This window comes from Tympanuchus pallidicinctus, unplaced genomic scaffold, assembly GCF_026119805.1.
Source record: "Tympanuchus pallidicinctus isolate F22 unplaced genomic scaffold, pur_lepc_1.0 scaffold41, whole genome shotgun sequence".
Lineage (NCBI taxonomy): Eukaryota > Metazoa > Chordata > Aves > Galliformes > Phasianidae > Tympanuchus > Tympanuchus pallidicinctus.
The window spans coordinates 1,110,046-1,137,448 of NW_026294760.1; the positions used below are offsets into that span (position 1 = coordinate 1,110,046).

The 27,403-nt window shown below is 49.5% G+C and overlaps 2 protein-coding genes across 2 annotated transcripts; both read left to right on the plus strand.

The window, feature by feature from the left end:
- ADAM9 (ADAM metallopeptidase domain 9) lies at positions 1 to 21,541 on the plus strand. The gene is made up of 22 exons (XM_052701866.1): positions 1 to 173; positions 6,006 to 6,103; positions 7,077 to 7,141; positions 7,882 to 7,960; positions 9,207 to 9,283; positions 9,907 to 10,099; positions 10,797 to 10,862; positions 11,344 to 11,415; positions 12,042 to 12,211; positions 12,706 to 12,787; positions 13,076 to 13,209; positions 13,350 to 13,521; positions 13,620 to 13,712; positions 14,699 to 14,894; positions 15,379 to 15,484; positions 15,986 to 16,169; positions 16,373 to 16,453; positions 16,540 to 16,645; positions 17,947 to 18,085; positions 18,571 to 18,673; positions 18,987 to 19,114; positions 19,520 to 21,541. Exons 1-22 carry the CDS (start codon positions 86 to 88, stop codon positions 19,632 to 19,634), a joined length of 2,547 nt encoding a protein of 848 aa, XP_052557826.1. The 5' UTR covers positions 1 to 85; the 3' UTR covers positions 19,635 to 21,541.
- LOC128089957 (disintegrin and metalloproteinase domain-containing protein 32-like) lies at positions 20,349 to 27,356 on the plus strand. Its single transcript, XM_052701840.1, has 20 exons — positions 20,349 to 20,367; positions 21,780 to 21,844; positions 22,039 to 22,100; positions 22,279 to 22,357; positions 22,438 to 22,514; positions 22,586 to 22,742; positions 22,969 to 23,034; positions 23,268 to 23,339; positions 23,436 to 23,602; positions 23,709 to 23,790; positions 23,900 to 24,036; positions 24,650 to 24,836; positions 25,054 to 25,143; positions 25,361 to 25,559; positions 25,714 to 25,822; positions 26,070 to 26,253; positions 26,349 to 26,429; positions 26,520 to 26,637; positions 27,032 to 27,179; positions 27,252 to 27,356. The coding sequence occupies exons 1-20, from the start codon at positions 20,349 to 20,351 to the stop codon at positions 27,352 to 27,354; spliced, it is 2,202 nt and encodes a 733-aa protein (XP_052557800.1). The 3' UTR covers positions 27,355 to 27,356.
- Positions 27,357 to 27,403: the final 47 nt, after the last annotated feature.

The window sequence follows — 27,403 nt, forward strand, 5'->3', positions numbered from 1 at the left end:
GGGCGGCGCAGCGCAGGCTGCGGCCCGGCTGCATAAGCGCGGCGCTCTGCCCGCTCCGAGATCCGCACGGCCGACGCGGTGCACGATGGCTTGGGTGGCACGGAGCTGCCCCTGCCTTCTCCTCCTCCTCCTCCTGCTGCTGCTGGCCGCGCCCGCGCTGCCGGGCCCCGCGGGTGAGTGCGGAACGCGACCCAGGGGTGGAGCGAAACGAAGCGGCCTCTGCGGCCCGGGAGACGCGGGGATTTTGTTTCTCTCCCTGCCCGACCCCGGGGTGACGGCTGTTGGGTCGCGCGATGGGACTTTTTGTCGTGGGGAAGGCCGGAGCGTGGGGCTCTGAGCTGGTGGGGCTGCTCGTCATCACCTTGTGAAGCCTCGGAGGGATGCTGGGCGGGATGCGTGTTTGTGCTCCGGCTGCAGGTGACTGCTGGTCCGTGGGGAATCGTGGGTCTGGATGGGCAGCGTGGTCACAGCCCTCCCAGAAGCATTTGGTGAGCAGACAATCACAGGATGGACAAGGGTTGGAAGGAACCTCAAGGATCGTGAATCTCCAACCCCCTGCCACGTGCAGCCTCCCCATTTAATACCAGCCCAGGCTGCCCAGGGCCCCATCCAACCTGGCCTTGAACACCTCCAGGGATGGATGGGGCATCCACAACCTCTCTGGCCTGTTAAATAGAGGATACAACAGTGCTGCTGCCCAGCTTGGAGGATGCTTGTGCTGTCCTGCACGGAGGTGACCGTACAGCCATGCTGTCTGCACTGCATTCGGAATCGTAGAATCATATAATGGGTGAAAAAGACCACAGTGATCATGGAGTTTCAATCCCCCTGCTGTGTGCTGGGTCACCAACCACAATGATGAAACGGAATGATGGGGATGCCCTGCTCCTCGTGCACAGCTGCAGCCATGGCTGAAGGCATTGAGGGCATCACTGGGGTCCCTCCAAAGCAGCTGCTCCCTGTGCAGAATCTCAAGTGCTACACAGTGCAGTTGTGACAGCGCAGTGACAACGTGCTTTGTTTATAGGCTTTTAATGAGTTGACACAGTGCTCTGTTATAGTTTCAATTCTTTGAAGCCCGTACTCCGTTTATGGACTTCTAATGAATTTAAATGGTGCTCTGCTCTGGGCTTCAAGGATGCTGATCCTGATGCTCCGTGTAGACGATAGGCTGAAATGCCTCATCTGTTGTTGTGCTCTTTCTATGGAAAGAGTAGATGCAGCGTGTTAAACTTGTGTTTGCCATGAACACACAGTTTTATTGTCAGGACTTCATAACTGAGAAAGCTTGCCTGAAGCTAATAGTGCTGAGAAGTAATTCACCTGTGGTCTGAGTGGCTCAGACCCAACGTGCTGCTCTGGACTGGTTTGGAAGCTGGCTGCTAGCTGGCCCTGCAGCCCCAGGTGTTGCACCCATGGGTGCTGTGTGTACCACAGGCTGCTGCAGGCAGAAGGTTGGTGCTTCCATCCCTGCTGGGATACGAGGAGCTGCAGGTCAGTGGCGTTACTGGAGGTGTGCAGGCAGTGCTGCTGTGGCAGCTGTATCCCAGCTCGTCATCCTCAGTCTGTGATGAAGGATAATAAACCTTTGTCTGATGTCTGAGCTCGGATGGGAGGGGAGAAACAAGTCACCTGCTTCAGTGCATCCACACCTCCAGCTTCTTGGGCTGGGATGTGAGTGCTGTGAGGTGAGATACGAGGCAGAAATGAGGTGTTGCCGGAAACTGCTAATTAAAAATTCCTGAATTAATGTGATTGTAGAGTGGCAGGTGACCTTAAGGGGTTGCCTGTCATGCAGCTTTTCCCCTCCTGTTTGTGTGTGGAGAAGACCTCGGCCTTTGGCTGTGTGAATTCATAGAGAACCAAAGCAGCATGGCCGTAGGCAGGGGCTTTGCTTCTTGCCTCTTGGTCTCTGATATCAGATGGCCTCGCTGTGCTTTATCAATCCTTAAAGGAATTTTTTAAGTGCCTGAATGCTCGGGTTTAAATTTTGGGAGGAGGTGCAGTGTTTTTGGTTAAGATAATTCTTCTGTTCAGCTCATGAGAAGCACGGCCCTGCCTCTCCTGTGTTGTGAGAGATCTGGGACAATCATTCTGCAGGGCAAAGAGGTTTTTGTGGTTATTTCCTCTGTGTGAAGAATAAAAAGAGGGAAGAAATATCAGTGTAGCTCACGTTGCCTCTCGTAGCAATTTGGTTTTGGAAAAAGGAAGTTTGAAACATGACTTTGTAGTTTTTGCCTGTCTTGAACGTTCTCATTTCTTAAGATAAAGGGAAAAAAAAAAGAAGAAGAAGTTTATTTGCCCAACTCTACCGAGTTCTGTGATTGAACGTGTGCTGCGTGGTTTCCTTTGGAAACCAAACATAGACAGCAGCATTTCTGAGAAGATGCATTCCCACGAACCTCTGCTGTGAAGGGAGCTGACATCCAAAGGGCTGCTGAGGTCTGGAGGAAGTGAGTGGGCTCTGGGAGCAGCACGGGTGGGAAGGCAGGGGCTCCTGGGCCCCCAGCCTGGGAGAAAGGGTGTCTGGGTGGGCTGTGACATCTGGCACCGTGGCGTGGCTTTGCTCTGTTTCCCTTCAAAGTGAGGTGCCACGACAGAAGGTGTTAGTGGTGATACCAGGAGACGAGAGCAATGGCTCTTCTCTTAGCAGAGTAGCTGCTGTCCTGCAGACTGATCAGTTTGGCTGTGGAGAGGGTAGGAGGAGGATTAGTAAGAGCCTAGGCAGGAAGCACTTACAGCATCAGCTGGGATTTCAGCATGAGGGACACGAGAGCATTCCAGCAAACACTGCCATAGGAATGCTCAATATCCTCATTAACTTCCAACACCTCCAGTAAAATGTTAAGAGAAGTTACATCAATCATTCTAGTCTGATTTAATGCTAAACAAGCATTACATCAAGTGGATGAACGTGCTTCTCTTGCTGTGACAGCTGGTCATCTTTTCCTACCTTCTGAACAGGCTCTGTGACAACAAGGAGAGACACAGGGAGACCTGCCTTCCCTGCACATAGCAGGTTGAAGTGTACCACACAAGTGATCAGTGATTGTCATTCTACAAGGACATCTGTGGCCCTGATCACACAGGTCTCTCCCCAGACAGGTGCTGCCTGGCAAAAGTCCTTTGTGGTTCTGATCATGGGATACAGAGAATGCTTATTGAATTTGCAGTCCAGGTAATGTGGGGGGTGAGAAAAATGTCCAGCAGTGAGGTGCAGCTTTGGAAGGACAGATGCAAAGTGCCTTTCTGAGGTGGAAGTAATTGTCTGCACCGTATGAATGGGGTGCAGGAGTGCCGTGGCAGGAGAGGAAATGAGCCTTTAGAGTAGCTTAAGCTGCAAGTGAATCAGCCTTGCTGCTTGGTGTGGGGAAAAAATAAACCAATGTAGGTAAATAAATACACAAAGTCGTCTTTCATGAAGCACAGGAAGCCTGACCAAACTTTTAAAACAGCTTCAGCCTTCCTTGGAGCAGCAGGTGGCTGTGAGGTGGGTGCATGCAGGCTCCCTGCAGCCTGCGCTGGAGCAGCTGCGTGCTGGAGCTTGGTTTGTGCAGTGGGACTGCAGCTGAAACTGTTTGTTTATTTCTCCTGTCTATCTGATCTCACCGTAACAGGCTTGGGAAGGAGTTACAGGAACAGAAAGGTGATGAATGAGGTGATGTGTTGGTGTAGGCGACTGTGGCTGTGTTGCTGTAACTGAGCCAGCAGGCGTGCTGTGAGCAGTGAAGGTGGAGATGCTGCCTGACCTCTGAATGCAGATCTTACCTGTCAGGGTAAGGGCCTGACGTCTGACCTCGGTGTCTGAAGAGCCCCAACACGGCTTGTTTGGAGGGCTTTCCTGCTCCCAATCACAAAGTTCTCACTGCAGATCTGGGGCGGGGAGGGCAGGTGATTCATTCCTTCCCAGTTGCCTGGTAATTAAGGCAGTCTTTAATGAGACAAGATAAATACAGCGGTCGTAGTTGCTTTTTCCTTCTTGGAAATAGCGTGTGCTGCAGCCAGGTGGGATGATAAGCAATGGGCTCCCAGGTGCAGTGCACACAGAGCAGTGCATGAAGCCCTGTAGGTTATTGCAAGCTGCTGTGCACAGGACCTGTGCTCATTACACTACAGTAAGATTTTTCAACAGGCAGAGGAGTAAAAGCTAAAAAATAAAGCAAAAAAAAGAGCTTATCTTGGGAAAACACAATGTGAAATCTTCAAACCTACAAACCAGCTGAATATCTGGGTTTGGTTTTTGCTGGTACTTCTGCACCTCCTTCACAACAATTTGCTATGAAGTGAGTTGTCTTTGTACCGAAAGGTGTGGATGGATTCTCATGGGCAGCATCCATCCGTCCATCCTGGAGGGTGGCATCTTCCTGCAGGCATCGCTGGTGAGTTTTTAGCACAATGAAAGGAAAAGGAAGGCATTGTAGCACCACGTTTTGGTCCCCAGCGTGGTGGTAGTGAAGTGGGGGAGGACAGAAAGCTGGAGGAGAGGTGTCAGGATGCTCTGGAAGCTGGAAGTGAGCTCCCCATACTGCTGTGCCTCTGAGAGCTGCCGTTCCCAGAAATCCCTCCCACTGCTTTGTGCAATGATTCACTCTCCCAGCTGCTGGGGGGGCTGGGGTTGAGCAGGCAGCCTGCTGAGCACAGTGGGGCCAACGGTTCTGTCCCTGGGATAAAGGCTGTGGGGTCGGGGCATGGAAGAGCAGGGCTGTGTGATGGCCTGGGGGCAGGACGTGAGCCTTGTGCCTGGAAATGGAGAGCAGTGCCATGCTGGGGCACATGGTGTGATGGGTCATCTGGGAAGGAAGCTGCCCTTCCCTGTGCTTGGGGCCAGGGAGGTTCTGACACTGTACTTTCTGTGGCCTCTGAACATAAGGGCTATTGTCAGGAAGTTTCTCTGATTAGTTTTTTATACTTTTTTTCCTCTCCAGCAATCACAGTAATTAATGAGAATTGTGCAGCAGAATGTGTCCAGTGGTTTTTTTTTTTTGTTTTATTTCTTGAGAAGGAATCCAGCCTATACCCGTGTGACAGAACGGCTGTGTGACAGATGGTTGTCCTGCAATACCTCTGCATTCTGCTTCTGCTTCCACAAAAATAAAACCACCACAGGCATGTCCTGGTGCCAAGGAGCACAGCTATTCCCTGCCCCTGGGTCCTGCAGCTCGCGTTCTCCTGATGAGCTCACTGATTCCATTGCCATGAGCTAGGAGAAGTGCTGCTAATCCTGCACAGGGAGGCCCAGGGAGCAGCTCCAGGCAGCAGCATGCTGATGGGGAAAGTGATTAACGTGTGCAACTTGTTATTGTTTGCATGTCTGTGCAGAACTTGCAAAAAGTGGTGTCTTTTTCTTTCCTCCTTTCCTCCTTTCCTCCTTTCCTCCTTTCCTCCTTTCCTCCTTTCCTCCTTTCCTCCTTTCCTCCTTTCCTCCTTTCCTCCTTTCCTCCTTTCCTCCTTTCTTTCCTTCCTCCTTTCTTCCTTTCCTCCTTTCTTCCTTTCCTCCTTTCTTCCTTTCCTCCTTTCTTCCTTTCTCTCCTCCTCCTCTCCTCTCTTTCTTTAATTCAATCAGGTGATCTGTTGCACATGCAAATAATTTATGAAGGAATCTGCAGAAGGCTGCTTGCCTGTTCTGGTTGTTTTTATGAGCTCTGTAAATGCTCTCTAAGAACACAAGGAGCGCTGGTTCCTTCAGCAGCTTGGTGAGATGTGCAGAGCTGAGGGTTGCAGCGTGGAGCTCCGTGGGGCTGGCTGAGAGCTGAGCACTGCTGGAGCCCCAGGGGAGTCAGAGGAGGCTGCAGGCAGGGCCTGAATTTGGCACCGTCCTTCTGCGTGCCCTTGAGCAAGTTATCTGTGCTGGCCTGCTTTAGGTGCTCTGATTTCTGCTAATGAAAGGAGATGGAATATGAGATGGGATTTGCCCGTGCCATTTTCTCCCCTCTGCCTCATCCTTGTGGTTGTTTGTTTCTTTGGCCAGACTAACTTGGTGGTGGCAATTCTCTTTTGCTTTCTAGGTTTCCAGGAGATTTCTCAGCTGTCTTCCTACGAAGTTATAATCCCACAGAAGTTAGGAAGAGAGCGACGGGAGACCTCCAATGTCTCCTCAACACAGGTACTGGGTTACCAATGCCCTCATTATCATCATTACCAATGACCTCAATGCACTCAGTTCAGTATCTTCTTCCTGACCAAGTGTGTTCAAAATCAACCTGAAGTTCTCACACACAAATGAATCAGCCAAGTCGTTTTGCAGCAAATAAGTATCCCTCCTTACAAAAGACATCCTATCTAGCATCCACTTCCAGCCAAGTTACTTCATTGCTGCAGAGGTTACAAGCTGCAACAAAGGATCTTTAGAGTTGTTAAGCGCTCAGAAGAGTTTCAGAGAGGTGAATCATTAACCTGGGAGATGCTGTGGATGTGACTGGAAGAAGCCCTGAGCTGCCTGGTCCTGCTTTAAGCAGTGGTTGGATACCTCAGGGGTACTTTCCAGCCTGTGTTGTTCTGCTGTAATAACTTAACCAAGGGCTGCACACCTCGAGGTATTTGGATGAGACCAACTGCCTTAGTCACAAATGTTACAAACTGTGGCAGACTTTAATATTCAGAAAAATGTCTTAAAGTGTATTGCAGTCATTAGTAGCTCTTGCTGTGATATTTAATGTAGAGTTCAGGTGATTCAGCTTATCCACTTAGCAACTAGGGTCCTTCCATGCTGAGTGGAGCCAGCTCACTGTGTTCAGTCATAGAACAGCATTGTCCTCTCCAGCTGTAACTCAGTTTATCTGTGGAAGTCTTATAAACAAAGAATGTGAAAACCATGAAGCTATTTTGAAATAGCTTCCTTCAGATGACTTTTCCCCAACTACTCAAGAAATGCCAGATTCTGGAGGTAGGGACAGTTATAAAACAGGCTTCAGGCTCACCTCCACGTGCTTATTTCTGCTGCAGTGCAGCCAGCAAGATCTAACAGGGAAGGGCTGTCTGCTCAGGGTCAGGCAGCTTCCATGCATGGAAGTGATGAAGAATCCTAGCCTGCTTTGTGCTGGAAGGGACCTTTAACAGTCTTTTATCTTTACATTCAGGACAAGGCATCATATGCTATTGAGATAGAAGGCAAAGAATACACGATCCATCTGGAAAAGAACAAGTAAGTGATGAATTCCTTGACTTTTATTGTTTTCAACTCCATCTGTTGTGTCCAAGTAACGAGCTGGCAGGTAGCATGCTAGTTTTGGTGGCTGAGGTTCTTCATGAGAAGGGCAGCCACGACCTAGATGTGAGAAATCTGCAGAGGAAGTCAGTGAAAGTGAATCCAGTCCCACAGTCTTGGCTATGAGCAGAAATGTTGAACTGAACCCTGTGATCCTTCTCAGAGAAGGAAGCAGTCGTTTGCTCAAAGGGGACCTGGGGAATCGTTGAAAGGATTCTTCCTTTTCACATCTAAAAATAAACAAGCTGAGCTATATTTCAAGTAAATATTTTTGCTTTCCTCTGGGTTTTGTTTGTTTCATTTTTTCCTCTGTCTCGCTAGCAGAAGACAAACGAGGAAGCTTTATTCCCAGGTCTTAATATCTATAACTTACAGAGAATATGTTGTCTGTCTTGCTTTTAATTTTTAAAGGGATACTTGCAGCAACAGCAAGTAAACATATATCAGGCTATTTCCCTTGTAATACTGTTCCACCCTCCTGATATCTTGGATTTTGCTGCAGGAGGGCACAACTTCTTTGTTAGTTTGTGAGAGTTTCCCTTTGTTTCATCACTCAATTGCAATTTATGTGTTAGTGACACTCGTGGTCAGGATCATCATGCTGTCCTGCTGTAGCATCAAAGTCAGTTCCTGGTTTTCCTCTGGTATTTATTCTTCTCTGTCCCCTTTCCTTGCAGAGATTTGTTACCCAAAGATTTTACAGTTTATACCTATGATAAGGAGGGGAAGTTGCAATCTGAATACCCTGATGTCCAGGTAGGGCTTCTTTCCTACTTGCATAGCATTGCATTTAATCCATGTTTGCAGCTCTCTTTTTCTGTGCAAGCAGACTGCCTTCTAGGCTGCCTTTGAAAATCTGATTGCTGCTGTAGAGTGAGAATTAACAGCAGCTTGTGTGATGCAAAAAGCACGAGGGTATTTCTGTTGGCTTCACTGCTCTTACAAATCAACATTGTTGAAAGGGAAGCATCAGTCACCTGATTTGTAAGAGCTGGTGTTTGAAAACAGGGCACCTGAGTTGGCTATTTCCTTCCTGTTAAAAAAATGATTAAAAAAAGAGAGAGAAAAAGCCTTTTCTGCACGAGTTCACAGAAGTCTCGGTGACCTTGAAGCTTTATTACATGCCTTAGCATTAACTGCCAAAAGCACAGGCGACGTGATTTACCTGACCCCTAGCATTTAAAGACACACTTGCCAGATAATTTTGAATGCCTTTGCCATGTATTACCATCTCGTTTAGTTCCCAAAATGTTTAATGCAGAGGACAAAATGGAAGTATTGTGCCTCGCAGGGCTGACGAGGGACGTTCTGTGTGACTGAGCTGTTAGGCTGCACAGCGCCGTGGTGAGGACAGCAGATGTTGGCCTTCTCCTCGTTAGCAGGAGGCTGCATACAAGCCAAATATTCTCCCAACTGTTTCTGTAGATGTTGGAATGATAATTTGGCTCAAATCTGTAGGGAGGGGCTGGCCTCAGAGTATTTGAGGTGGGGTGAAGGGCTGCAGTTCAGAGCAGGATAGCTTAATGTCAGGCTAAGAAATCCAGTTGCTAGGTAATGCTTCTGAGCCCTGCTTGTCAGTGTTACAGCAGGGTCAGCTCTGAATCCAGCTTCAGGTAGAATGAGTCAGTGAGGGGGTTTCCAGCTCAAATCTAATTGGTCCTATCGAGCTGTGAGGTGCAGATGCCTTACAGAACAGGATTCAGACTGGATCCCTGTCTCCCTGCAAGCCTGACCTTTTGATCAGCTTCTGGTGTAGAAACCCTGCTGGCACGAAGGCAGGTGAAGAGGTTTAGCTGTGTGCTAGAGGAGGAAGTGCTGTTACACTGCAATGGAGCCACAGGAAAAGTAAAACTAGGCTGGATGCAGGATGCGTGGTGGCTTCAACTTCAAACATACGATGCTGTCGAATTGCAACTGCTGCTGGTCAGTGGCAGACAGCAGTTATGTGATCACTGGATGTGCATGGAACACGTGTGTAATGCACCTTTGTTTTCCTGTGCAGGATCACTGCCATTACCAGGGATACGTGGAGGGGATCCTGGACTCTGTTGTTGCTGTCAGCACTTGCTCAGGGCTCAGGTAGCAAACTCAGCCTTTGTTGCACTGCTGTCACGTGGGTCTCACAGCTCACTGAACACGAAACAAAATTCTTGCTTTGTTTTTAACCACTGTTCAACCAGATGGGAATCATTGACAGGGACCAACTGCAGCAGTGTACGCCTCTGTGTGGTTTCACTGCAGTATCTTTTGTTCATTTAGTGTTAACAGATACGTGCAGTATCTTCAGTGATGCAATGAAATGGGAAGTGGAACACTGGCCTGCAATTTTTACACAAAGCTTCAAATGGGGTTGGAAAATTCCTCCTGCATTGGATTATCTTCCCTATTTTTTGGAGTCTATTTGACACAGAATCACATCAGATACCAAAGTGGGGACAGTAATTGAACTAAGTATTTCTGCTTCAGGTCTGTGGTTTAATTTCTTGGGCACTGCAAAATCTTATGGCTGTGTTTATTTTGCTGTATTTGCAAAGGCCCTTCCAGGTGACGGGCAGCTTCTAGGCATTGAGTGAAGGTTTGCAAGGGCTGTGATGTAGACATGCCTTTAGTTATGAAAGAACTGTTGTTTTGTTTCACTGTAAAACCCTGCCTAACCATCCTGTGTTTAATGCAAGAATTCTCTGCACATCTGCATCTCTTAGGGGTTTGGTGACAATAGGGAATGTCACCTATGGCATTGAGCCCATGGATTCATCCTCTGGCACTGAACACATCCTGTATTCTTTGGATAATGTGAAAAAAGAGCCCTCGATGTGTGGGGTAACCACTGAAGGCCATGAAGAGGGGGAACACATAGGAGAAAATCACCATCCTAGTATGACTCAGCTGCTACGAGTAAGTGCACCACTGTTTTCTCCACTCCCCTGCAATGAATTTCATGAATGTTCAGCTAAGAAATATGGCAGCAGCTTAGCAGATTTCTCTGGGGCTTAACACATACCTGAAGGTTTCTGAGCCACTGGGTATTTCTGCACTGCTGGAAAATGGCTGGTTGCAGTTTTTGCTTCTGCACACAGCAGTGAGAGTTCAGTGGCAGTGAGATTGCTCATTGGCAGAGCTTTTGGGGGCTTTTAAAGGGCAGGAACATTGGAGCTTCGTTGGAGAAGCTCATTACCAAAGTATGGCATCAGAAGCCAGCAGCATATTGTGTTGTTTATTCCATTCTCCTAATAATCAGAAGAACAGATTGACGTGTTGCTTAAAGGCTGGCTGTATTGGAACAAGGTCACAGGGAAAGCAGGAGTATAGAAACATTCTCATTCAAAAACAAACCGAAGGGCTGCTGGTGTTTGGTTGATGCTGGAAGTCCTTGTATAGCTCAATTTCAGTATAAAATGCTAGTAGGGAAGTTGTCATTGCTTTGGACTGCTCTTCTTGGTTCTGGCTTGTTCACATCTTGGCAGTATGCCTTGGGTGTGTCCCTGAAGCCACTGGTTGTATTGAGTAAAATATGACAGGATATTTTGTTGTTGTTGTTGCTGTTTACACCTGAATTAATCAACTTGAAACCGTCTAAAACCTTTTTCCACAGAAAAAAAGAGCCATCCTGCATCAAACGAGATACGTGGAGCTGTTCATAGTTGTGGATAAAGAAAAGGTACGGCTTGGATTGGGGGCTGCCTCCCCTTCCTTCTCCCCAGGAGATGGGTTGAAAAGCTGCCAGTCTCCATCACTCCCCAATGGATTGTTGGAAGACAGCCACGCTTTAGCCAAGATGATGCAAATGTGTTCTACCAGGCTGTAACTGAGACAAGTCCTATATGCTGTGCCTCTGGAAAACAAAAAGCTGTCAGACGTGGAGAGGTTCTATCAGCAAAGAGTTTAGTAATGATGGAAAGCATATGGCAAAAGCTGCCTCTTGTGTTTTCTCTTGGATTATTGAGCAGCTGAGTAATAGCAGTGAAGATGCTGTTTTCCTGATGAGTGCCTTCCAGGCAGGGATTCAACCTCATGTATTCTAAGCAGAACATTGGGAACCTGGCAAGAATGCCTTCGGTTACTAATCTGAAAACACTTTATTCATTTTGCTAAGCCTTGTCTTTATCTGCTTTTCGCCACTGAGTTTCTTTGTCTTGCAGTTTGAAGACTTTGGGAAGAGCGAAACGGAAGTGAGAGAACATATGGTGCAATTGGCAAACTTCCTCGACAGCGTAAGTGAAAGGCACTCCATCCTTCCCATTTAATGCTCAGGGTGGCTTTTCAATCATCGACCCTTTTGCTGATTGAAATCTGTTTCACTGGGAAAACATTGGTTTGAACTGTTTGGGCTGGAGCACCTCTCCTATGAGGACAGGCTGAGGGAGTTGGGCTTGTTCAGCCTGGAGAAGAGAAGGCTATCAATACCTGAAGGGAACCTACACCCAGGAGGGGAGTAAACTCTTCAAAAGGGCTGACAACAGCAGGACTAGGGGAAATGGATCCAAGTTGAAGGAGGGAAGATTTAGGTTGGATGTTAGGGGGAAGTTCTTTACAAGGAGAGTGGTTGGGCCCTGGAACGGGCTGCCCAGGGAGGTTGTGGATGCCCCGTCCTTGGCCGTGTTCAAGGCCAGGTTGGACGGGGTCCTGGGCAACCTGATCTGAATGTGGATGTTTGGTGGCCCTGCTGGGCAGGGGGGTTGGAACTGCGTGATCCTTGAGGTCCCTTCCAACCTGGGTGATTCTGTGATTCTGTTTAATAAAGAAGTAGATTTTTGCAGTCGGATGCGGGACGCCAAACCGCTCGTCCTTCTTCGAAGCTCTTCAGCAAGATTTCTCCTCCTTGTTTTTCCTTCCCCAGATGTACGTCATGTTGAACATCCACGTCGTGCTGGTTGGCCTGGAGATTTGGAAGTACGAGAACATCATCAGCACAGATGGAGGTGCTGGTGATGTGCTGGCAAACTTTGTGCAGTGGCGAGAGAAGAACCTTGTTTTGCGCCGCAGGCACGACAGCGCCCAGTTTGTGCTGTGAGTTGAGGTTCCTTCCCTTTGGCTTTTAAGAAGCTTATTCTATTCCTGTCTGCTTAGCCTCGCCTTACTATCAGGAGTGGCTGCTCACTTTCAGCAGGGAATCCAGTGCTGTGTTCTACATTAAAACATTCCGTGCCAAATTAAGCATTTTAACGCTTCTCTGCCCTGTGAATTCAGCATCTTTTCTGACAGATCTATTTCTAAACCATTTATTTTCTTGTCCCATACATCCTGCAATGTTGTATTTCATACTGTGGACAGCTTGTAATCAGATAATCCTTTGTAAGGACTGTGCACTGCTTAGACCTGTAATTGAGGGCTTTTTCACATGAAAAGGGTTTAAGCCTCGTGCTGAGCATTGCATCTGAATGGATTAAAAGCTGCCTTCTGCATTTGCTATCTAGAAACCAAGAGCACGGTGTGAGCTCTGACACATGGCATGGTGTGTCTGTGTGGTTAGAATGATTCTCTTCTTCTCTTAATGACTGCAGGAAGAAGGGGTTTGGTGGAACAGCTGGAATGGCCTATGTTGGAACAGTGTGCTCCAAGAGCCACGCAGGAGGCATTAATGTGGTGAGATATCTTTAGTAATACTGTGAGTATGAACAAGATTTGGAAAAGTGCCTTCCTGGAAGTGCAGAATCTTTAATATTAAGCACAGCTGAAGTGGCACTCGAGAGGAGGTGACAGGATTTCTCTGCTGATGTTTTAAACACCCCTGCTTGATGTTAATGTGGTGACAGAGTAACAGAATTGTCCTTTTGGCATTTATGTAAACAATTACTTAAATTGGCATTGAAAAAGAAAAATGAATCTGAACGTAGAATGCCCACTTCTTTTGTCTGTTTTGCTCTTGTGCAGTTTGGAAAAATCAGTATACAGATGTTTGCTTCAATTATGGCTCATGAGCTGGGACATAACCTGGGGATGAACCATGATGATGAAAGGGTCTGTCACTGTGGAGCGAGCAGTTGCATTATGAGTTCTGGAGCATCGTAAGTAACTGATAAAAGGGGAAGCTTTTCCCTTTGTATGTGCCTAGTTTGAACAAGTTGTGGGATAGCAGACATTATGCTTGCTCTATAACCTGAGGGATTGATTTGATGGAGAAATCTGCTCGTGTTTTCTGTTACAGAGGCTCAAGGAACTTCAGCAGCTGCAGTGCAGAAGACTTTGAGAAGCTGACCCTCAACAAAGGGGGAAGCTGCCTGCTTAACGTTCCCAGGCCTGATGAAACCTATACCATCCCCTACTGTGGGAACAAGCTGGTCGACATGGGGGAGGAATGCGACTGTGGGTCACCAAAGGTTTGTAGTTTGCCATGTTTTACAAATGCTGCCTGGGGAGCAACCTTTGCACGGCTGTGGGTGTGATTTCCTGACGTTGACAGAGCTTCTGTTTTCAGGAATGTGAAAGTGATCCTTGCTGTGAACCAGGTACCTGTCGGCTCCGACCCACTGCTGAATGTGCCTATGGAGACTGCTGTAAAAACTGTCAGGTAAGACTGAACCTTGTTATTTGGGTTTAGAAAAGGAGGACGTTTGCCTTGGTGCATACATGAGGAGCATCATCCAACACCCCCAGAGGGCAGCAGATCAGTGCCTGTCTTGTTGAGGGCATGCTGGGTGTTGGGAGCACTGCTCTCTGCTTTGAGGGTCGTATCACAGAATCACAGAATTGTAGGGGTTGGAAGGGAGCTCCAGAGATCATCGAGTCCAACCCCCTGCCAAAGCAGGTTCCCTACAGCAGGTCGCACAGGTCGGCATCCAGGCAGGTCTTGAACATCTCCAGAGAAGGAGACTCCCCCACCTCCCTGGCAGCCTGTTCCAGTGCTCCGTCACCTCACTGTAAAGAAGTTCTTGCGCATGTTTGTGAACTTCCTATGCTGCAGTTTCCGGCCGTTTCCCCTTGTCCTGTCTCCACTCACCACTGAAAACAGTCCGGCCTCACCATTCTGCCCCCCACACCTTAGATATTTATAGACCTGGATCAGGTCCCCTCTCAGTCTCCTTTTCTCAAGGCTGAACAGACCCAGTTCACTCAGCCTTTCCTCATAGCAGAGATGCTCCAGGCCCTTCACCATCTTCATGGCCCTCTGCTGGACTCTTTCCAAGAGATCCTTGTCTTTTTTGTACTGGGGAGCCCAGAACTGGACACAGTACTCCAGATGAGGTCTTACCAGGGCAGAGTAGAGGGGGAGGATCACCTCCCTCCACCTGCTGGCCACGCTCTTTTTAATGCACCCCAGGATGCCATTGGCCTTTTTGGCCACAAGGGCACACTGCTGGCTCATGGCAACCTGTCATCCACCAGGACACCCAGGTCCCTTTCCGCAGGGCTCCCCTCCAGCAGCTCATCCCCCAACCTGTACTGGTGCATGGAATTATTCCTCCCCAGATGCAAGACTCTACACTTGCTTTTGTTAAACCTCATCTGTTTTTTTTTCTGATCCTGATGCAGTTTCTCCCTCAATTGCCTCTCCAGATCCTCCCTGGTGGAACTGAGTGTCGGGCGAGTAACAACGAGTGTGACCTTCCAGAGTACTGCAATGGCACATCCCAGTTCTGCCAGCCTGACTTCACTGTTCAGAACGGCCACCCCTGCCACAATGAGGAAGCATATTGCTACAATGGCATCTGCCAGTACTACGATGCACAGTGCCAGGATATATTTGGCTCAAGTGAGGAAGAGCAAAGTGTTACTGCTTTCCTAGCAGATGCACTTAGAAGAGAACACTAAGGCTATTTAAAACATCCAGTTGTTTTCCTGTAGCAACACAAAGAATTTGGAGCAGTGGCATTTATGGCTTTGCCTTCTCATGTCTTTTGTTACAGTTAACGCCGTGCTGGTGATTCAAGTAGTAATTTTCTTGCATTGAGCATCACAGTTCAGCTTCTGGCTTATAGGGCTTGCAGAAATAACATCCAGCCTATTGTACCACTTGATAAGTCACTCTGTTTTTTATTTGGGACTTTGTAGTGTTGGCATTTTCACTGTTTATCATTTTGCTCAAGCTCATAGGCTTGATCTGCATATCTGCTTTGTGGGGAAATTGTTAGACATAGGATAATTGGGCTGGAGGGTGGAAATATGATGGTGTGAGATGTTTCTGTCTCTGTTTAACCTGGTTCTTCTGTCTGGGGGGGGTGGGTTATTGTTTTCAGAAGCCAAAGCTGCCCCCAACATTTGTTTTGCTGAAGTGAATTCCAAGGGTGACAGATTTGGCAACTGTGGTTTCCATGGCCATGACTACAAGAAATGTTCCAGCTGGTGAGTTGAACCAAATGCATTGGGAAGCTCCTAAATGTATGACTGACATTTTATTTGGGTGCCATAGTATTAAATTGGGGTTTTATGGCAGAAGCACTTGGGAGAGTAACATTATGCTATAGCCTAACCTTAGTGGCAGTGCTTACATCATTCAGAAACCACCGTGAGATAGCTTAGAAAAGATCTGTTTTACTCTAAATTCTGATGCTGTTAGTACATAACAGAAAGCCCTCATGCTTCTGCTTTTGTAGGTTTTGTTGGCTTTTGTTTTAGTTTATCTGGGTCCAACTCTTGCCCATAATATTTGAAATGAGTTTGAAAGTTCAGAGGGTTCTTCTGTAGCTGAGCTTGAAGCTGTTGCCTCGGGGTATCTTTGCCTGACACATTCAGATTTGGGGCTATGGCAGGGAGAGTTTGTACTCCATCTCCCATCACTGATCTCCTAAGCTCTTCACATACAGGAAAAAGCATCACTACAGTATTTGTGTGTTGATGTTGTAGGAATGCCATGTGTGGGAAGCTGCAGTGTGAAAATGTGGAAACTATGCCTGTTTTTGGAATTAAGCCTGCCATTATCTGGACTCCCAGTAATGGCACCACTTGTTGGGGTGTAGATTTCCAGCTGGGCTCTGATGTCCCTGATCCAGGAATGGTGAACGAAGGCACCAAATGTGGTAATGGAAAGGTAATTAACACGTTGAAAGTGACTTTTGTAGAAGAGTTGTGTTCCTGTGGAGTTGAGGTTTGGCATGGAGGAGTGTGTGACCTGTCAGAGAGCAGAGCAGCTGCAGAACCATCGGTGTGGGAACAGTGAGAGGGGAGAAGAAGTGGGGTACTGTGGTGAAAAGCCATCTGGTTTGGTTAGCATGCATCTCTGAACTCCCCTAGGTCTGCAGGCACTTCCAGTGTGTGAGTGCTGCTGTTCTGAACTATGACTGTGACGTGGAAAAGCAGTGCCATGGACGTGGGGTAAGTGATACCTTACAAGTGAAAGCTTCACAGTTTTGTTTTGTTCCTGTGCTCTTGTAATCCTTGTGCTTGTTGTTCACATGTAGGTGTGCAACAACAACAGGAACTGTCACTGTGAGCCAGGCTGGGCTCCTCCTTTCTGCAATATCAAAGGCTATGGAGGGAGTATTGACAGTGGACCTCCCTATAATGGCAAGTAGAAGAGGGGCAGCTGTGGGGCTGTGTTGCTAGGGATGGTGCTGGGCTGAGTGCAGAGTGCCTATTGCTTTGAAGCAGCTCAGTTCTGGTGGCTGAAGTGCTGGTGTGGGGCTGTTCACCAGGTTTCACCCCCTAGCAATCCTAGCTGGGGTTCTGAGCTCGAGGTGTTGCACTTCTTTCTTTTGGGATGCTGGAGATCTTTAAAGACACTGGCCTGTTTCAACTTTCTTCAGGTGATTTCTGCCACCTTGGGCCAAGATCAAATTGGGCTTCTCTGTATCGAAGCTGGACGTTGAAGCCCTTTCTAATCTTAGATCCAAACAAAACATGAAATTTGGCATAGGGTTCAAATTCATGGATGTCAACAGGCATCTCTGTGAGGATGGACTCGCAGCAGTGGTGGCAGAGATGGGTTCTACCCTGCTCTGATATCTGCATGTGCACCTGCAGGACTGTCAGCTGGCCATCATGGGCGTGTTGACGAGCCACTATTTTATTAATGTCTATTATTTGAGTGCAGACAGCATGCTTCGTTTGGTAGTAAATACAAATGTAGTCCCTGCCCCAAACATCTTACGCTATAGAAGACAGATACACCATAAAGAAACGGGGAGAGACAGAGGTTTGTGGCACTGCCTTGTTTGCAGACTTTTGCATTGCTTTTTTTTTTTTGTGGTGGTTGGAAGAGATGGGTGGGGAGGGAATTTTGTCTTGTTTTCATGCAACTTTTTCCCCTCCCAAGGAATAGGTGCTGGGTCAGCATTTGACACAGCAAGAAGATGCTGTGTCTGTGCATATAGAAGATGCCTGTATGGGTTTGCATGGGGAGAGTGGTGCCTGGGGCAGCACAATTCGTGCAGAGGAGGGAACAAAGTGAAAGGCTGTGACACTTTTCTCACTGATAGTTTGAAGATGAAAGAGGAGGCTTTAAGTTGGTGAAGACTTCTGCAGTGAGTTTGTGGAGCATGTGAAGAAGGGACTGATGTAGAGTATTCCTACTCTAGGAATGGCAGAATAGGTGGCAGAATGAACCTGGAGACCCTTGTTCATGAGATGGCGTGGGTTTTGAGGGAAGCTAGATAGTAGCAGATGGGAGAGTCCCACCACAGTGGGAAGATCAGACCTAGAAAAACATTTCTGCCTACGTCTTGCAGTCTGAACAGATTCTTCAGATATTTCTGCCACAGAGAATGGAAGCTTATTGTAGAACCAAACCTAATAAGTGCTACAACAAGACATGTGACGTTACCAGCACTCAGTACTTTCTTCCTCTCCGTCCTTTTGTCCCCCAACAGACAAAGACAACTCACTGAGAAATGGGCTGCTGGTATTTTTTTTCCTGGTCCTGCCTCTCCTTCTAGCTGCTGCTTTGGCATTTGCAAGGAGAGACCGACTGAAACGATGCTTCAGAAGGTTGATGTCACGTTGTCATTCGTAAGTACAGTCCCCTCTTCACCTTCTCTTCTGCTCTTTTGAGGTAGTCCTTAAACATTTCTTTACATAAGCCATTGCTGAAGTATGGAGATATATTCCAAGCTGTCAAACAAAGACAGCTGCACCAAATGATGCATGGAAATTGCTCTGGGCCATGGCAGAAAAAAAAATAGATCAAATTTTACCTAGTGGGAGCAGAGAACTTTATTTTTACCTTTCTGTTTGTTGTTATGTCTTTGGTGATGGGTTTTATGCTTTCTGGGTCCTATCTTTGGCGCGGAGGCAAAATAAAGCTGTCATAGTCCTAAACAGAAAAAGGATTATGTTGTTTCTTAGACATGTGGTAAAAACCATCCTCCTGACATTTGGTATTTGCTAGGATGCTCTAAATCCATCTAGCAAGTAAGAAGCACTTGGATTCGTAGCCTATTCAGTCATCCTGTCAAGGTTATGTGCTCACCCAGGTAACATCTCTTGGGTTTCAGGTCACTTCAGTCACCAGCTCCTAGAACAGAAGCAGAACCAAGAGATTTCCCTCACAGAGGTGTTCCACATGGCATGCCTTACCCTTCCAGAGGTGTACCTGTGGTAGGAATTACTTGCTGTCTGTTTTTATTTGTCTCTGAAGTGACTGATGAGGACGGTTTATGTTATTGTACCATTGTAGAGGCTTCAAAGCTGTGGCTTTGAGGCTTACTCTCTGTTAGGAGTGAAATAGAAGCAGTGTTTCCTAAATGGGTTTAAAAGCTCCTCAGTTATTCTTTCTACTGCTTAGAAGGAAACAACAAGTGTCATTTCCAGGGCTGGTTGCAAGCCATCTCAGATATCACCTGTATGGTGAAACAAATTTAATGCTCTGAAGTGCAAATCTGTGAACGTTCTCATTCTGTTTTATCCATAGGACATGGAGCCAAATACTTATCCTGTGCCATCCTACCCCATTAACCAGCATCCCCAGCAGGCCTACCACCAGTCCTACTACCCATCTCCACAGTACCAGGCCCTGCAGCCACAGAAGATGCCTGCAAGGTTGGTTTGAGTTGCTGCAAGTAATGTAACCAACTGTCCTGATGTGTATGGCTTGTTGTTGCCTTCATCTTTGTAAGTATCAGGATGTTTCATCAGATGCTGTGAGCAGAGCTGACCTTTTAGTGAAAGGAGTTTCTCCTTTGATTCACACTTTGGAATAAAAGCACATTTTATGCTCTAGGGTGCTCTGAGGGCAGCAGAATTTGACCGTGGGGTGTTGGAAGTGAGCCTACATGAGGCACTGAGTGTGCAGGAAGGGGAGAGTCTGTAACAAATGAGCACGGGCCTTGCTAGTGCAAAGCAAGAGGAAGATAGGGCTGCTTTGCTGCGTGCATTCTGGGCAGTGTCAGGGCATTTCAGATGCTGTCATGTGGACTCACAGCAAGTTGTCTGTCTTTACCACAGGCCACCTCCTCCCCAGCAGAAATGTGTACCTCAGAGACCTCCTCCATCACAGCAGAAATGTTTACCTCAAGGACGTTACTTTCCTTCTCGACCGGCACCTTTGCCCCCCAAATAGCTTTTGACTTCTTTGGGACCTTCACGTGAGCTGATCTGTTCACTGAAGCAAAGCTGAAAATGGCATTTATCCTTCTTGCATCCAGTGGCCCATGGTAAACCCAGGAAGCCTTCCTTCTGCAGCCATGGATAAGGCAAAAGAGATACGGAAGCGAGGAATGTAAACCTGCACACAAATACCTCTGCCAAAGCTACAGGAGCAGAAAACATCGAGCCTGTTCTTAGGTCTGAGTGTTGTGGCTCTGCATGCTGCAGCAGGGCTGTCCAGCTGGAAGTGCAGCAGTCTGCAGTTAAATCACCCTTTAAGTCCAGCGCTCAGGAGTTGCTTTAGGTTTCCCCCCCCTTTCTGCAATGAGCCCTAAAAATGAAGTTCTGTGTTGTCGTCTTTCTCAATGTCCCATGCCATGTTCAAATCAAGGAAATCTGGCTAATTAATCTAAACTTAGTTTGCATGGACTGGAAAACGTTACCCATTTACACAAATGGCACAAGTGGAACAAGGTATCGGTGTACTTCATCAGAGGAAGATAAATATATTCTAAACACGTTTATGCATGTATATATGTTTATTGATGTGTAATAATGCACTTAAATTCTTCATTTCATGCTGACTGACACTAAACTACATGAACATTAAGTTTTATTTCATGATTTTAAACCAGTTATTGTGAGTTGCTAAGTGAGAATCCTGTACTAACTTCCACTAATACCATAAATGGGGAAGGAGAACAAAGGTACGAGAAGACGTGGCCATTTTGTTTTGGTTAAGACAAATGGAGTTTTTAGCTCTGGGTTTTAAGTTGGACCTAAAGACTCTGGAGAAATCCCTGCAGAACACTGGGAAGCAAATAATGTGAATCTGCTGAGATCACCTGAGCTTCTCTGAGCACTTTAAGCAGGAGCTGTTGGCTAACGCAGCGTTGCCACCTAATCTTCAACCCTTGTTAGTGTCAGTCAGGATGCTTTCCTAGGCTTACATGCAGCTGCCATCGGTTTCTGTGCCACTGCTAAACCAGGTTTAACACAGTACCCAGAAGGGGAGCTCAGCACTTGGTGCTGTGGGTAGGAACTGATGCTGGAGACAAACAGGAGAATGAAAACGGGGAAGACAACCCTGGAAAGGTGTGCTTGGCTTTTTCACTTTGTGCTGGCCACTGAGTACAAACTTGCTCTGCAAAGATCCCCCATCGTATTGCCAAAAAAAATTCTTATCTTCTGTATATACATATATAAATATATAGAGAGAAAGTGTTTGCATTTGCAGTAATAAAATACTTGAACTCCTGTGGTTTCCCATAACCATAGACTAAGATTTATAACACTATTAAAATCCATCAGATGTCACCTAGGCTATCAGCAGACTCGTCCATGGGGGTCTTCTGTCTGTCCCAAGCTGTTCCCTGTTCCCATTCTGTCCCACTCTTGTCAGGCTCTGCCATTTCCTGGCTCTGCTTTGTGTTTGGCAACGTGGGGAGCTCACATCACAAAGTAATCCGGGATCTCCTTAATTGTACTTCAAGCTGTCCGTGTGAACTAAAACTATGCTGAAAACGGTGCCTTCTAATACGTTTTTATACTTCCTTGTGCATGTTAGCAATATTTGCAGGGTGGTGGTGTAGGGCAACCAACGTGCAGTTTTTAGAGGCTGTTCTGTGGAAATGGCTCGGATTTTAAACGTGCCGAATCTTGCAGATGACTACTGATTTCCTTTTATGAAGCAGACGTGATCCCTGCCCCCGTTGGCTTGGGGGAGGGTTCCCACTTTACAGTGGGAGCAGCATCCCCCCGTTCCCATGAGCTTCTGGGACGCAGTGCGTGTGTTTGTAGCGCTCGGGGGCGACGGACTTGCTGTACCCAACCTTTGTAAGAGCAAGCAAGCAATAAACACGCTGGTTTTGTAGAAAAACACCCTTTTTGTCCTCTGCTGCTTTTGGCCGTTCCGTTGGGGCCGTTGCTGGTGGAGCTGTTCTGTTGGGGCCGTTACCAGCAGAGCTCTGCTGGTTGCTGCTGAGCAGGCAGCAGCAATGGGGCCGTGCCTGATGTTGGGAGCTGCGCTGCTGGCTGTGATGTGTGAGTGCTCCCTGTGGAGCTGTGGGGCCGTGTGGGGGCTGCTGGCTGTGATGCTGCTCTGCTGCTCTCTCCCCAGGTCCACGAGCGTTGTCACAGATCACAACCCCGCTGCAGCTGCCCCCCAACGTGACGGGGCTGTCGGTACAGTGCTCCCTTCCTACTCATGCAGGGGTGGGTGGGTGCAGTGGCTGGGCGATGGGGGTGATGTGCTGGTGGGTGAGGGGCTCTGCCAGCCCCTCAGGGAGTGTTGAAGCTGGTTGAGCTTCCATTATCTGCTCTCTGAGCTTGCTGTTCTGCTTATAATTCTCCCCTTCTCTGCTTTTCTGCGCTCCAAGGACAAGCTGTCCTACATCCTCACGGTGGAGGGGAAGCCATACACCATCCACCTTGAGAAGCAGTGAGTTGGACCTGCCCTGCTGTTCTGGCATGGGGCAATTCCCACCTGTGGGCACTGGGGTGGAAGGGGTGGGGGGTGCTTGTGGCTGCAGCCCCGATGGCAGCAGTTTGGGGTCTGCAACTTCAGTGGCAGTGTGGGATAACGCTTCAGTATTTGACTTCACGCTCTTCTCCTGCAGTCTCTTTATACCTGAGGATTTTAGGATTTATGTGTCAGATGAGACAGGATCCTCGATGGCTGATTTGACCCGTATCAAGGTAAGCTTGGGTTGTTATTATTTGGTGACCAGCACTTGAGACTCCCCAGCTCAGAAAGGGTTCCCTCTGCTTTGCCATAGGGCGACTGCTACTACCGTGGCTCCATCGAGGGCATCCCTGGTTCAGCAGTGACCCTCAGCACCTGTGCAGGGCTCAGGTATGGGCGCAGGGCTCTCAGGTAGGAGGTACCAGGCCTGGCACTGCCGGTGGCACCGTCTCCTCCCGCAGGGGCCTGCTGCAATTCCACAACGCCAGCTTTGGGATCGAACCTCTGGGCTCCTCTCCCACCTTCGAGCATTTCGTTTATCGGCTGAGAAATGAGAACACGGCGGGGTTCCTGTTTGCTCAGAGCCACCCCAGGGCTGCAGGAAGAGGGATGCAGGAGGTGAGAGTGGGGCCGTGCCATGCGGGGCTCTGAGCCTGGGCAGCCTGGATGGCAATGGCTTGCAATGAGCTGCTGTGTGGTCACTGTGCTCCTGCCTCATCTAGCAAGAGGAGCTGCTGAGCTGAGGTGGCTCTGCACATCATTGAGATTTACGTAGCACAGCAAAGCTCAGGGACACAGTTCCTAGGGTGTAGGAATACAGAGCATCCAGCTGTTCTCTTTTCAGCCACCATCGGATGCAGCCCAGTTGCCCAAGTACATTGAGGTGTATGTAGTTCTGGACAAGGCTCTGGTAAGTCAGCAGCATCCGTTTCCTCCCTGTGTTTGCTCTGATTGTGCCATTTCCAGCTTCCACTAATTCGTGGCTTCCCTTTGGGGTGGTATTTGTGCTGAGGGTTTTGCAGGAAGGGAAGGTGGATGTTGGTAGCTTGCACTTACGTGATGGGCATAGGGAACACTTTAACGTTGTCTTGTGCTGTCACAAGCCATGCTTTGCCCATTTTCATGTCTCATGCTGCTTTTCAGCACAACTATTTGGGCTCAGACCAGAACGCTGTGACGCAGAAGATGATCCAGGTTTTCAATTTAGCGAACAGTGTAAGTTTGGCAGAGGTGCAGCCCCTCAGGCTGACACAGAGGTTTAATTGCTCTGAGACCAAGGCGTGAGCAGCCACTGTTGCTGCTACATTTCAGATCTTTAATCCCCTGAATGTGACCGTGGTGCCGTCCTCCCTGGAGCTCTGGATGCAGCAGAACAAAATCTCAACGGATGGGGCAGCAGATGAGCTTCTGCAGCGGTTCCTGCAGTGGAAGCAGTCGCACCTGGCTCTGCGGCCACACGACGTTGCCTGTCTGTTTGTGTAAGACCAAAACACCCCAATAACTGCAGATGAGCAGAACTCAGCCCACAGCTTCCAGCCGTAGGGCATCACAGGAAGGTCTGTGCACAGAGCTGCTGTGTTCCAGGTACCGGGACCAGGCTGACTTCACAGTGGCAACATCTCCAGGCACGCTGTGCCACAGAGATGCATCTGGTGCTGTGGCCGTGGTATGGAGCTGTGCTATGGGGCTGTGGTATGGGGTGGTGCTATGGGGCTGTGCTGAATGGGGGGATGTGGCCAGGCCGTATCACAGCCAACAGCACTGCTCTCCTGCAGCTGCAGCGCGCCGTGACTCTGGAATCGTTCTCCGTCGTCCTGGCGCAGCTGCTGGGGCGCAGCCTGGGCATGGGGTTTGATGATGGCCGGGGCTGCCGCTGCCCCACACACACCTGTGTCATGGAATGGAGAGCACTGTGAGTGCCCGGGGGTCCCTGTGTTACAGATACCCCCAGCAGAGGGCTCTGCTGCAGATGTGGTGGTGGTGGAGGTGGTGCAGGGGTACCTGCTTGGGAAGGGAGGAAGGATAAATAGGGATTCGCTTTTGAAAAGCAAAGCTTTATTTCTGAGAGCAAGATATTCCTGAATGCTGCCCAATCCCCATCAGAATCACAGAATGGTGAGGGTTGGAAGGGACCTCAAGGATCACGAAGCTCCAACCCCCTGCCATACGCAGGGCCACCAACCTCCCCATTTCACAGCAGCCCAGGCTGCCCAGGGCCCCATCCAACCTGGCCTTGAACACCTCCAGGGATGGACGGGGCATCACAGCCTCTCTGGGCAGCTGTTCCAGCACCTCACTGCTCTCATAGCAAAGAACTTCCCCCTGACATCCATCCTCAATCTTCCCTCCCTCAACTTCAAACCATTTCCCCTTGTCCTGCTGTTATCTCCCCTTTCCAAGAGTTGATTCCCTTCCCGTTTGTAGGCTCCCTTTAGGTCCTGCAGGCTGCACTGAGGTCACCCCGCAGCCTTCAGCGCTGCACGGAAGCGGCGGTGCCAGCAAAAACGGCTCATCCTTTCTTTCAGACACATCAGTGGGACAAAGGCCTTCAGCAGCTGCAGCACTGCAGACCTGGAGCAGTTCCTGAGGCGCGATGCAGGGCGCTGCCTCCTGCACAGCCCTCAACTGCGGGGTTCCTCCCCACGCCGTGCGCCCATCTGCGGTAACGGCGTGGTGGAGCAAGGCGAGCAATGCGACTGCGGCGGCACCGAGGTGTGCACTGCAGCATCTGCAGACAGAGCTGTGTGTTGTCCATGCAGAGCTGTGCAAGGCTGTGCTCAGATCCTGGCTTCCATCTGATGGCAGCTTTGCGCACTCTGGCTTGATTCGCGTTGTGGGGGTGAAAAAGGGGAGAAGGTGTGATGGTGAGAAGTTCTTTGGGGGGGGACGGACAAAAATGTGGTGTAATGTGGTGCTGCTGTGTCCTCAGGCATGCTTGAAGGATAAATGCTGCACTAAAGGATGCGTGTTTAAGCCAGGAGTGAAATGTTCCTCTGGGTTATGCTGTGAAGAATGTCAGGTAAGGCTCTGATCTTGTAACCATCATCGATCGTCGGAGAAATATCTTAAGGATGGAGACAAACTGCTGCAGCCCAATTGAGGTGGTTCCTGGGTGGGGATTTCCAGCTCAGCTCCCTTTAATTCTGGACGGATGTTACTGGGGGAGGTGTTATTGCTGGGGCTGTGCAATGCCCCAGAGCCACGGGCTGCAGCCAGCAGTTGGTGTTCAATCCCAGTTCAAAGCTCCCAACACTCCGTGCCGTCCCTCCGCCGACGCTCAGTGCGATCTGCCCGAGTTCTGCAACGGCTCCTCTGCCTCCTGCCCCCCTGATGTCTACGTGCAGGACGGGCACAGCTGTGAGCACAGCACAGGCTACTGCTACCACGGGCGCTGCCAGTCTGCTGAGCTGCAGTGCCAGCGGCTCTATGGGAGAGGTAGAGGCACCCAGCACAGCACTGGGGACGGCAGGTGGTGGGATGCTGGGTGGTGGCAGCGACTGGGGTTTGCATTCTGCTGTGTGCAGCCTGAGGAAATAGGAAGCTGTTGAGGGCTGTGTGTGAAGAGCAACGTTACTGGTAAAACATGCAGGTTCGAGGAGCGCTCCCGTGGTGTGCTATGAGGAACTGAACAGCCAGAGGGACAGATTTGGACACTGCGGGTACCACCCCCGGCACGGCTACAGGGCCTGTGCATGGAGGTAGGTGGCTGAAGAGGGGCACTTCCCTGCTAAAAGCACACAGTTGGGTTTAATTCGGGCTGTGCAGAGCAGTTAAGCATCAATGCTGTAGTTGTGCTCAGCAGCAAACGCAGCGCTGCGTGTGTTCTCCTTGCCAGCACTGCAGCCCCTCTCCACACTGGTGCTGTGAACGATGCTGATGTTTCACCACGCAGTGTCTGTCCATATCCGTGTCCAAGCATCCATCTGATGCAGATTGATGTTCCAGGAACCTTCGCTGTGGCAAACTGATCTGCACCTACCCACACAGCGCCCCGCTGGAGACTGACGGCGCTGCAGTTGTTTATGCCCGGGTTCGGGAGCAGCTGTGTGTATCTCTGGATTTCCTGAATGCATCACCAAGGCAAGATCCCCTGCTGGTCCCACCGGGCACAAAATGCGGCTCTGAAATGGTAGGAAAATATTTGATCTGCATTTTTATTTAAGAATGCGTTGAAGATTTTGCTCCGATGTGGGGGGCTGAGCTGAGCACTCTGTGATGTTCCAGGTGTGCATAAACAACACGTGCCACCCTCACTCCGTGCTGGGCTACGACTGCAGCAGTGAAATCCAATGCCACGGCCACGGAGTGAGCAACAGCACCATATCATGATGGATGGCCCTGGGCAGAGCTGTGCCTGACCTGAAGACCCTCTGCTCCCCCCCGTATCTCCCCCAGGTGTGCAATAACCACCGGCACTGCCACTGCTATCCAGGATGGAAACCTCCCGACTGCCGTCAGCGTGGGTCGCGCCTCGGGGGCAGCGTGGACAGCGGTGTGCAGCTGCTGCGCAACAGTGAGTGCAGCAGTGTGGGGTTGTAGAACCAGAGAACCCTAGGATCACAAGGTTGGAAACGACCTGCAAGATCATCCTGTCCAACCTCCCATCACCACTGCTACCACAGGCACTAAACCAGATCTCGCAGCTCCTCATCCAGGCACCTCTTGAACGCTGCCAGGGACGGCGACTCCACCACCTCCCTGGGCAGCCATTGCAGTGCCTGGGAGAAAAAGTTCTTCCTTATGCATGGCCACCAACCTCCACATTTAATACCAGGCTGCCCAGGGCCCCATCCAACCTGGCCTTGAACACCTCCAGGGATGGACGGGGCATCCACAGCCTCTCTGGGCAGCTGTTCCAGCACCTCACGGCTCTCATAGCAAAGAACTTAACGCTCTCTTTGCCCCAGGGCCCCACCAGCACCGGACGCAGCGGAACGCGGCGAGGAAGGCAGGGTTACTGGCCGCCTGCTTGCTGCTGCCCGCTGTGCCCGTGGTTGTGCTGCTGCTGCTGCTGCGCCGGGAGCTGCGGATCCGTCAGATGAGGAGCGGAGAGCGGTGAGTGCGGGGCGGTGGGGTGCGGGGCTGAGCCGCTCCGTGCGCTTACATCTCCCTCTCTGTTCATCGCAGCATCGCCGAGGAGCGCAACGAGGACGCGGAGGAGGAGCAGGAGGAGGAGAAGGAAGAGGATGAAGCGGAGGGGAACGCGGCGGAGAGCAGCGGGAGCGAATAAAGCGTTGGGAGCGCCGCGCGGCCGCGTCTCTGTCCTGGGGATGCGGGGG